The sequence below is a fragment of the Miniopterus schreibersii genome (genome assembly GCF_964146895.1).
Source record: "Miniopterus schreibersii genome assembly, chromosome: 7".
Lineage (NCBI taxonomy): Eukaryota > Metazoa > Chordata > Mammalia > Chiroptera > Miniopteridae > Miniopterus > Miniopterus schreibersii.
The window spans coordinates 31,019,375-31,031,556 of NC_138108.1; the positions used below are offsets into that span (position 1 = coordinate 31,019,375).

General features: G+C 37.0%; 1 protein-coding gene across 5 annotated transcripts in view; it reads right to left on the minus strand.

Moving 5' to 3' along the window:
* PMS1 (PMS1 homolog 1, mismatch repair system component) overlaps nt 1-12,182 on the minus strand; it is a 64,171-nt gene that overhangs the window by 51,703 nt on the left and 286 nt on the right. For 4 of the 5 annotated variants that reach the window (XM_081142410.1, XM_081142412.1, XM_081142413.1 and 1 more), the window contains exons 2-4: nt 11,470-11,591; nt 6,090-6,241; nt 3,797-3,979 (exon numbers count right to left, since the gene is read on the minus strand). In XM_081142410.1, the coding sequence (XP_080998536.1) occupies nt 3,797-3,979; nt 6,090-6,221 (315 nt within the window). In that variant the 5' untranslated portion in view covers nt 6,222-6,241; nt 11,470-11,591. The remainder of the gene's footprint in view (nt 1-3,796; nt 3,980-6,089; nt 6,242-11,469; nt 11,592-12,182) is intronic. The other variant, XM_081142411.1, reaches the window with a different exon arrangement.

The following is a 12,182-nucleotide window of genomic DNA, read 5'->3' on the forward strand; positions in this document are numbered from 1 at the left end:
AAGGAGCAATTTTCATATTCTATTTACTTCACTATAAACAGTTCCCCCGAAGTAAACTTCTTAGCACAGCATTCTACAGACAAACAATGAAATATTAACTGACTGATTATTAAGACTGTGTTTTAAAGCTGGGGTGAGAAGAACTGGCATTTGGTCTTCACAAGGCTTCAGTTTCCTTATCAGCCTTACAAGATTGAACCATAAAACCTCACCATAGGGTGGCTTACAAATGAAGTAGACTGAGATGAAGAATAGTGAGAAGGACGTTTACTGGGGAGTGCTCCTAGGATGATCTCCTGTGGGGGCGGGGCAGAAAGAGAAGTGGGGCTGTGCCACAGACACAAGGCCCTGGGGTACTCCACTACGGTGCTCCAGGGCACAGGTAGCATGGTGGAGTTGTGAACTGGAATAGGGCCTTCACAGCCCCTTGTCAACCAATATTGATGCAGATGCCTTGTATAATGTGAGTAAGGTAACTCTCTTTAGCTGAGGTAAGGGCAGTCTCCAGTGGGAGACTCAGCGGTGAGCATTTAGTCGCCAATACTCTTGGTAGCTGGGAGAATGAGTGTTCAGTCCTGAAATGGGGATCTGGGCAGTGACTAGGGTCTATTACTACTACCACCAAAGTTCTATATTTCCTTTGGCTTTCAGGCAAAATCAAACCTAAATCATCAAAAAAAAAAAAAATTGTCTGTGGCAAAACAGTATATATTGTAAGATGCCATTTAGATCAAGTTCAAAAACCGGTAAATCTATGTTGATATAAGTCAGAACAGCTATTACTTTGAGAGTACTGACTAGGAGGAGGAATGAAAGAACCTTCAGGAGTGCTGACAATGGTCTATATCTGGATCTGGAGTGTACATATGTAAAAATTCACTGTGATGTGTGCTGTGTGTGTGCAAGTCCGCATGCATGTATATGTGGGACACGGACACACACACACACACACACCTACTTGTGGTTCTCCCAAAGATTTATAAGCAGAGATTCCATAAAATGCTGTTAAGTATTTCCTACAAGCATTTGACATTGCAATGTGAAAAACTGAACATAATTTTTTAAGTTTATAGTTTTCTATTATTGTGGTACTTTGACAATTATTTTACTCCTTTTGTAATTTTGATGAGCAAAATTATTTTAAGTATTAATATTCAGGGCATTCAAATACCTCAGAAAATGAAACAAAAGACAAAATGATAAACATAGATATCAAGTGGGTTCAAGTAACCAAATAAAGAAACCAAACAGAGTACTACAAGATAAAGACTTGCAAAACAGCCATCTAAAATCAGAACTAGTGTAGATTTGGATAAATCATATGGCTTATGTATAAGTATAGTGCTGCCACCTAGCAGACAAAGCTAATAATGACTAATTTCAGTTTTGAAAGCTTATATACACCTTAGAAAATAGTGAAATACTAAATTATATATTTTTCAACAATACTCTGCCAAAATAAAGCTTAAAGACTACCTGCCAAACCTGGACAACAGCTAAAAAATCAAATATTTATGTTATCAAATGATATGATTTCTAAAATAGCCACTGAGAGCTTAAACAATAGTACTAGTACTGGGAGCTTCAGAGGTTCTCTGGTACAAATCCCATCCCACTTTAAAAAGACTTTCTGCAAGATCTCAGGGCTATAGGTTCCCATATACACTCTCTGGGGAGAATGATGGGCAATGCCCACTTGTACCCTCTGGATATTCTTCCCTAAAATCTCTTTGGAGACTCAGTGAACTTTAAATAAAACAAGTGCTGAGAAAAATAACAGAAGCACAGGGTGTGCTAGTTTAGGGATAGAAGTTTTAAGCAGAGTGCACTTAAGGAATGGCAAGGTCTTTCCTCCTTTACTGATGTCTGAACACCTGGCTTCTAAGCAAGGGCCCACAATCCTCTGTGTTAGAACAGCAAAACCGGCCACTCTAAATTCCACCTCCTCCCCACCCACAATTTTTCTTTCTTATTTAGGTATCACCTTACAGAGGCCCACAGTCACAGAGTAAATGAATACCTAGCTGGAACCCTATCCACAAAAATGGAAAAAACCTACTCTACGACAATACTCTAAAGGCAGAAGGGCAGAGTGAAGACCACGATAAGCCTGGAGAATACATCACTGCTGGGGAGACTAGGCTACTAAATAGATGTCCAGAGACCAAATGAGGAGATAGAAACAGTATCTTCTGTCCATGACATTTTCCTGGATAATTAGGTATAAAATCCTATCATTTTATTGCATCTGAGCATTCTCACCTAAATAGGGTCTGCTAGCCTAAGCACAAATGAAGGTTTACACTGCCACTGGGCAAATTTAGATAGCTAAAAAGATCCTCACAATTACCAGGTCCCTCACTAGCACACATATACCATCACTCTAAAAAACAGAACCTAACACACATAGACAAACAGTACAGCACAAAGAACAATGTGATAAAACATAACTGAGATACATGCAAATTAAGAGAACAAGGTTCTAGATGAGCTTTGCCACAAAATAGTTGTGTAATCTATCGCAGAGGCCATGAGGAATAATGTGTACTAGACAATGAAGTGAGTCAGGCAGTGAACTGGATTTATAAACATTGAAAGCACCTAGCCATCAGTCAGGAGAGCAAAATTCTAAGATCCAAACTGCCTCTAACTACTAGAAGTTTAGGCCAACTCAATTCACATCTCTAGGGCACAATCTAATTATCTGTATTGACTACATAGAGTGGAATTTCTATGTTTCTCAATGAAAGGGTTTCATAGCCAAGTAGATGGCAAGGAAATGCACCTACTAAAAATCACCAACCTTAGAGATTCACGATACGCTTTAATATAGTTAAGGCTCTGAAAAGTGCTTATAGTTAAGATACCCATTTTATTTTATTGAATACATTTTTTTCCAGTGGGCCAATGGGTCATTAAAACACTTTTTCCTCTTCTAAATTAGAAACACTGCAACACATACTTTGCTGTTCCTCAAAAAATTAAACAGAACTACCATATGACCCAGCAGTTCCACTTCTGGGTATATACCCAAAAGAAGTGAAAGCAGGGATGCGAGCAGATAGTTCACCAATATTCATAGCAGTATTTTTCACAATAGTAGCTGAAAGGTGAAAACAACCCAAATGTCCATCAACAGATGAAGAGATAAACAAAACATGGTAAAAAAAAATAAACAAACAAAGAGCATGGTTTAAACATACAATGAACTATTATTTAGCTTTAAGAAGTGATGAAATTCTGATACACATTACATGTGCAAACTCTGACACAAACTAAGTGAAATGAGCTAGATACAAAAGGACAAATATTGTATGAGTCCATTTTTGTGAGGTACCTAGAATAGTTGATTCATAGAGAGAGAAAGCAAAATAGTGGCTATCGGGGAATGGGCCAAAAGGAGAATGAGGATTTATTGTTTAATGGGTGCAGAGTTTCAGTTTGAGATGACGAAAAAGTTTTGGAGATGGATGGTGGTGATGGCTGCACATAATGTGAATGTAATTAATGCCACTCAATTGTACACTTAAAAATGGTTAAAATGGCAATGGAGGGAGACTAGACTTTAAGTGGTAAGCATACAAAAGCATACACAGAGATGTCCTGTTATAAAATTGTACACCTGATGTTGACCCAATAAATCTAATTTAAAAATGGTTAAAATGCCAAGTTCTATGTTATGTATATTCACCACAAGAAACATACTTTTTCCCAAATACTAATGACTTAGTCTTTTCTTAATTTTAATATTCTGTGACTATAAAATCACTAAAATAGTCAGTATAAATTACCTTACCTCAGCTACACAACAAATTGATCCCAAGGCTTCTCCACGAAAACCGTAAGTTGTCAAATTTTCAAGATCTTCATGACTATTTATTTTTGAGGTGTAGTACTTCACTGCCATTACAGGTGCATCACTGGCCTTGATACCTTCACCATTGTCTCGCACTTCAATTTTATCAAACCCATAATTCTCCTACACAAAGTTAAAAAATACTTTTAGCATACAGGTACATTAAACTGCTACAACATTTAGAAACAGAAACACAAGTGAGATAACTTTGTCATTTATCTTTTATGGAAACCTAATCTTAAGGAAGTAAGAGTTTAATTTCTTAAGTCTACTAACTCCTAGTTATGGTACAATAGGCAAGTTCCTCATTTTCCCAGGACTTAGATTCAACTGTAAAATAAGAAAAATCAGTCTGATATTTAAAGTTCCCTTTGTCTCAGTAGCATAGGTATTTATGTTTAAATTTGTTTAAATTGACTAAAAAAAGTTCTTCTAAATTATAAATACCTATGTATATGTAATCTCTCAAATAAACCACCACCATAACCATCAAAAACAGTACCCACCAAGAGTCTAGCAAGTATCTTTCTTCAACCTGATTTTTTTTTTTTTTTTTTTAAATATATCTTTATTGATTTCAGAGAGAGGAAAGGAGAGGGATAGAGAGATAGAAACATCAATGATGAGTCACTGATCGGCTGCAGCCCACAACCCGGGCATGTGCCCTGACCGGGAATCGAACCCGGATTGCCTGGATCCTAGGTCAACGCTCAACCGCTGAGCCACGCCCAGCTGGGCCAACCTGATTTTTAATACTTTCTCCTTGAACTACTTACTGTTTCAATAAGAAATTTAAATATTTACATCATAGCTTTAAATTTCTTTCTGCATAGTAAGCTAACAGGAAACTGCTGAGAAAATACACCTAACTGGGCAATCTCAGTGAGTTTTTAACTTGAAAAGTCAAGGAAAAAACCCTCAATTCATAGCTTAGTTTTTGTTATCTAATACTAAAAATATGCATACATAACAAAAAAATCTAAATTCCTATAGTGATCACACTTTCTCTGAATACCATATTCTAAATTTGGTACTAAACGTCTATCATAAACTTGACTTCACAAAGTTTTATGTGTATGGCCAAAGATGCAAGTTTTAAAGGGAAAAAAATCTTCTTACAATTACAATGACTCTACTATTTAAAATAATACCACATCTTTTTAATAATCTAAAACTTTTTAATACTATTTATGTCAGTACTTTTTAGATAAAATAGATATACAAGGTATTGGGGGGAGACACACAAGATTTAGTTCCTTATCTCTTTCCAATCTAAAATTAAATTATTCTGGGAATAGCTGGTCTGCTTTTTATAAAAAAAATCATTAACTAAAGAAATGCAAATCTTTCAATATAAGTAAGAACTCTAGTCATCTGAGAAACAGAACACAAAGATCCATTTAAAAAATATCAGCCTGTTTAACTAATTAGGAAAACATTCCCAGCTAGGATAGTTATTATTGTATGAAACCAAAATGAAACAGCCCTTATTACGTATAGCAGTACAGTTGTTTATTTTAAAACTCTACAAAGCAGACAAAAAGAAACTGACAAATTCAAGGGACTAAAATATATATCCAGTTAAAAATGTGCACTTTCATTTCTTTTTCTAAGAGGACCCCTGTTGGCTTTATAACATGATTTTTAAAAACTGGTTTTTTTTTACAGAGAACTTTAAGAACAAGATATCTGTCTGCCTAAGATTCTTAAGTGAAATATGTCAGATATAATTATCTAACCCTATTTAATTACTATCAATTGTATTAGAATCAGACTAAAGGGAATATAGAAAATGTCCAAGAAGTTTTCTTTTATAATTTCCTTTAGTGTTACTAATGTTGATTTAAATCAAAATTTAAGAATTTACTCTTGCCCGCCGGGCGTGGCTCAGCGGTTGAGCGTTGACCTAGGATCCAGGCGATCAGGGTTCATGCCCAGGTTGGGGGCTCGATCCCCAGTTGGGGGCGTGCAGGAGGCAGCCGATCGATGACTCTCTCATCATTGATGTTTGTATCTCTCTCTCTCCCTCCCTCTCCTCTCCTCTCTCTGAAATCATAAAGATATATTTTAAAAAAAAATTAAAAAATTTACTCTTAAATAAGACAAAGGGTCCAATGTCCTCTGAATAATTTACTGGTACATATAAAGAAAAGAAAGGTAATAGTTGTAAGGAGGAATTATCTGTCCAGCCCTTTTTTGCTTTAAAGGTATTTGGCTTCTCAGGGACACTCACCAGTTTAACATCTATGCTTGTGGCACCTGCATCCAAGGAGTTTTCAATGAGCTCTTTTACAACACTGACCACTGAAGTGATTATCTGGGAACTTGAAAGGAGGCGAACTGTTGCTGCAGGTAACTGTTTCATTCTATCTTTTAGCAGAGTAGCTAGAAGATAAAAATGTAAGTTGTAAAAATAAAAACTGTTAAACATTCCCAATAGAACTAATGGCAACATCAATAATAATAATAATAGCAGCTCATATTTATGGAGACTCACTGTAAGCCAGGCTCTATTGTAAGCACATACATTATTAAATCATTTATTTATTTATTTATTTAAATATATCTTTATTGATTTCGGAGAGAGGAAAGGAGGGGGGGGGGAGAGAGAGAGGGAGAAACATCAATGATGAGAGAGCCATTGATTGAGCCTACAACCCGGCCATGTGCCCTGACCGGGAATCGAACCCCAATCGCCTGGATCCTAGGTCAACGCTCAACCGCTGAGCCACGCCTGGCCAGACCTAAATCATTTATTTCTTAAAAATACTCTTTGAAATATATGCCATTATCATCTCCGTTTTATAAGACTAAGGCACAGAGAAGTCAGTTAGTATATCATGTTATGGTAATAACTGAAGGATAAGCACAATTGAGTGTGTCAGTGATCTGCCTGATTAGGAATGACCAGGTGATACTGTCACCTTTGGATACAGATGTCAGTTTCACTGAAACATCATTAGTCATCCATATGTTTTGATGAGTTACAATGTCTTTTACAATTATTGAGCTCTTTTGGAGTTAGGATCTCCAGACCCTAGAATTACTGTTAATCTGAACTAGTCAGATCCCAGACATATCAGGAAACTACCGTCTACACTACTCTGCCTGAAGCATTCAAATCATGTGGCTCCCCAAAGTCAAAATAAGATAAAGCTCAAATCTGTGCTGGAATTCCAGGTCCTTTACATGCCAATCCAAACTGTACATCCAAAATCTCTCTGCCAGTAATTGTTTTAGCTATGAAACTCTTTCAAACAAAGGACAAAAAATCTCATGAAAATCCCACACATAAAATATGCAGGGAGTTGGGTTTGCATTTGTCTTAATGCCTAATTTCAGCAAAGATTTCAGGAAAATAAACACCAGCTTGACAACATACAATTCCTCTAGAGTCAAGATTTTCTTTGACAAAAAACTTGAGGGGGGAACTAGGTACATTCTTAATTTACCATGACTAGTTACGTGTTCACATGATGAGTTGATCCTATGGAATCTAGGTCCAAACAAAACAGCAATGCCAAAAATAAGCAAACAAAACAAAATGATGTACTCTTAGGATTCTCAGGCAACATAGACAAGCAGAGTCACATAAAGTAAGAGTCAGTAACTGAGCAAGAAATGCAGTATAGCCACCATAACAATTATATAGGATTTTAGAGGATATATTTCTGGGAAGAGAGTGGTGTACAAGGCAAAGCTGATTAGCACAGTAGGAAAATAATACCAGATCAGAGTTTTAAAAATACAGGTTTTGGCCCTAGCAGGTTTGGCTCAGTGATTAGATCATCAGTCTGACGACTGAAGGGTCTTGGGCTTGATTATGGTCAAGGGCACATACCTCGGCTTCAGGCTCGATCCCCAGCCTGGTCAGGGAGGGTGCCTGAGGCAACCAATCGATGTCTCTCTCTCACATCAATGTCTCTCTCTCTTTCTCTCTCTTTCCCTCCCTTCTGCTCTCTCTAAAAAAAATCAGTGGAAAAAATATCCTCTGGTGAGGATTAACAACAACAACAACAACAACAAAATAGAGGTTTGGGGGTTCATCTTTATTACACGTAAACAGAAGCAAATCACTTAAATCCTTCTGTAAAATCAATTCATCACCTGTATTAAGTGGAGATAATACCTCATTGGTCTGTTGTAAGGAACAAGTAAGAAAGCATATATAAAATGTTCCGTAATTAATAAGGCCATATAAAATGTACATTATTATGATGATGACAGTTGATTATGTAAAAAAATGCTAGGAATTCTTTTTTAATTCTAACAATTAACTTCTAATTATATACTTGATGGGTCCCCAGTTTTAAGGCAAATAGCTGTAAACAACTACCTCTCACAGGTTTTTCTGTGGCTCTCAAGGATTGGAAGGCTTTCCCAAAAAATCAGGAACACAGTGGACAGTCAAGCTGCTTCATTACCTTAACATTCATACAAATTAATGCTGTCACAAGCATAAGGCACCCTCTGCACTATCCCCAAGCTTCAAACTGGCCTCAGGTTTTAGGGTATAGAGCTGCACTAATATGGTAGCCACTAGCCACATGAGCCCTTGAAATGTGACTACTCCAATTGAGATGTGTTCACACACTCTGGACTTCAAAATCAGTATTGAAAAAATATAAAATCTGATTATTCTTTACACTGATTCCAGGATAAAATTATATTCTGGATATACTGAATTACATAAAACATTAAAATTAACTTTATTTTTTAAAATTTTTTAATGTGCCTACTAGAAAATTTAAAATTATATGTGTAGCTTACATTATAGTTCTATTGGACAGTGCTGGGTAGTTAAAAGAGCAGGTTCTAAAATCACACTGCTTTTGGTTCTATCCTAGTCTTTACACTAATAGCTATATAATGCAGAGGAAATTAAAGTCTAAAAGTCATCTAATCTACAAAATGGAGATAATGATTATCATATGATTGTGGTAAGAAGCAAACAAGATACTTATAGTATTTGGCATATATATGCTAAAAGGTCCCAGAATACTTGAAATAAATTGAGTTTCTCCAATCTACTAAATCAATTTCTAATGCCTAACCCCAAAGGGGCTAGGCATCGAGTTAAGCTTTGTGTTCAAGATGTCTACCTTAGTTTGAGAATCTCAAGGATCTAAGAAAAATACTGATCAATCAAGCTTTGGGGTATAAACCTAGCCCTACCTCAACCTTTACTCTTTCTGGGCAATCTCTTCATTGATCTCATCATTTGTCTCATTCTCTACAATCCCTTTTCAAAATCTTCTATTCTCTACCCCTCCATAATTTTATCCCAATCTTCCTCATTCCTCTAGTTTACTGAGATCAAGGCAGTCATAGCATAAACTCTATCTTCACACACACCTTAACTCCTCCACCCCACTGTGTCTCCTGGTTTCTTAAACATCTGCATCTCTACTCATACTCTTCTTTCCTCAGTCTTGGGTCAATGTCTCTTCCTCCTAAGCTAACACTTATACCTAGTTTCCTTATCCAGCCTCCCCACAGGAATCTGGCTTTGAAAGCAAAAACAAACAAAAATTCTTCCCTCAACCCTTTTACTCCAATAATTATCTTCTTTCTTTAGGAAGCCAAAATTTGAATAAGTAACCTATATTCACTGTTACCAATTCCCTATCACCAACTCACTTCTAAAAGCCTTGCAAAATGGCTTATACCATATCCATTGTCAGGGTTTTCTCTTCGAGTTCATCAATGATTTCCCAAAGCACAACTTTGATGATACTCCTTAATTCTCAAGGATCTTTCCATCTATACTTCTTTGATCTCTTCATGTTTTCTTCACTCTCCTCCCAGAAATATGAGTATATCCAAATCCCTCTCTCCTCTAAGATATCTTAAAACCCAAAGCCTCAGTTACAGGATATCTAAATATATACCCCCAACACAGATCTCTCTCTTCCCAACACATGCATTTTTAAAAATCAGTGTCACTGCCACTTAAAAATAAGTATTTCTAAAACAGAACTTAGGTTCTCCCTCTCCTTCCCTTGCACTAAATTTTGCTATTTTTCTTAACAACACATTGATCTTAGTGATCAAGGTCAAAGATCTTAATCTTCCCACCTCATTTGCACCTCCACTTCCTCCTAATGCAATCCTGTTATTATAGACCCAGTTCCAGGAAGATTTGTAACATGACCCTTTCTGATCACCCAATGGGAAAGATCCTTCACTCCCACTACATTCCTAAAAAACTTGGCTTGCATCACTCACTGGAGGTTCATCACTCCCCTGTCCTGACATATACAACTTCTGAATGCAGGGAATTACATATTTCTGGATGCAACAGAATAATCCGAGTACTTTAATCATGGCAAGCACTTCATTAATACTAATGAAGGGTGATGAAAAATAATTTTATCAGTGCCTTCCTGATGCCAATGTAAACATTAGGAACACGGTCTTCCTTCCCAGAAAGTTACTGCTGCCTTAACTCACTTCCTTTATATACTCTATTTTCATTGGCCTCCATACTGTCCCTTATCTCACCTGTATCTCCTAACCAGACTTTTTTGAACTCCAGGGCAGGGCCTTATTTCCAAGTACCTTCTAACTATCATCATTTATATGACTTGGAGACATCCTAACCTTAACATGTCCCAAACTAATCTCAGAATCTTTCTCTAATTAACCTTCTTCCTGTATTTCTTTTTGATAATAAAAATAGCTAGAACAAGCAACTGTACATATATATATATATATATATATATATAATCCTATTTAATCCTCAGAACCTTATGTTTATCATTTCTCTATCACAAATTAGACATAAAAGAGCAATAACTTGTTTAAGATCACACGGCTAGTGACAGATGCACACCTGCACACCTTGGTTTGACTCCAAAGGCCATGCACATTTCACAAGGCAAAATTAGAAACTTTAAAGTCATCCTAGAAATTCTTTCTATATCCTGCCACCAAATCCTATCTACCCTACTACTTAAACATTTCTCAAACTAGTCCTCTCCTTTCTATACCTATAGCTACTGCCTCTGTTCAGCCCCTCAAAATTTCTCCCTTGTACTTTGCAATAACCACCTAACAGATATTTTGCCTGGAATCTCGACCACCTATAGGGTTCTGTCTGTAATTTAAATTTCATCACGTTGCTACCCTACTTAAAATTTTATAAAGACTTCCAACTACTAATCAGGTAAAGCCCAAACTCCTTAACAACTGGACCTCTATCTTCCTAATCTCATCCTACTATTCTCCAAGGCTACAGAACAGTCATACTATACAACTTGTCTCTCACAAGGTTCCCTTTCCCTACAGATGACTTCTAACCATCCTTCCGGAAGTAGTTCAAGTGTCATCTCCGCAAGGAAGACTTTCTTACCAGCTCCAACCCCACCCCCAAGAGATTAAGCATTCCTTCCTCTGTATTCCTACAGCACCTTTTCCTTATTTCTAACCCCAAACTCATCACAGGTTACTCTAACTTATTTTTCTGTCCCTTCCTTCTGGCTCAGAGTTCTCTGAGGACAGAGGTTTTTTATGTGTCTCATATCCCTGGCATAACCTCTGGAACAGAGCAAGCCTTCTATGTGCAACAAATGACATCTTTTGAAAAGTGTAAGGCTTGATATTAGGCTTACAAGTTACAGCACAGAATATCTGAGAATGTCAGGACTCAGTCTTCCATATCTGCTGAGAGGGAAACTGAACACTGCTGAAAGAGTGCTGATGGCTGGGAAAATCATTAAGGACAATGGTATACCTAGAAAAGAAGCAGAAATCAGACAATACAATGAAATAATTTATTAAAAAAAAATAAAAATCTAACAACTGTTTCACAGAGCCAATAGAAATGCAAAATATAGTCAACATTCTCTTACACCAGTTTTGAAATGTTGTTGAAAGCTATTTAAGCAGTACAAATCAAACTTTGCATACTGCCAAATAATGTAATTCAATTTCAAATGACTCCAGATACTCTTGATTTTTTTCCTCTCGGTTCTCAAATAAAATCAATTTTTGGTATCCACATTTCCTCAGCATGTCATACAGATGCCTGACGTGAGCATGTGGAGACACCCAGAATGCCACCAGTAAGAACTGTTAACTGAAAAGTTTGCTCGCACTGCTTGTTCTGATGCCACAACATACAGTATTATCACACACCACACTCACAAGACGAGCTGAGTTATGGCTGTCAGGGGTGGGAGTTGATGCCTGGCAAACAGCACCCAGAAGGTCCTGGGGAACCGGCTGTAACAAAGCTCTAAACACGATTTGGTCAAGAAACAGCAACGCTGACGACGAAGCAGCAGAGCCTAGACGGGCTCAAGGCCGCGCTCCACGTGGGCGC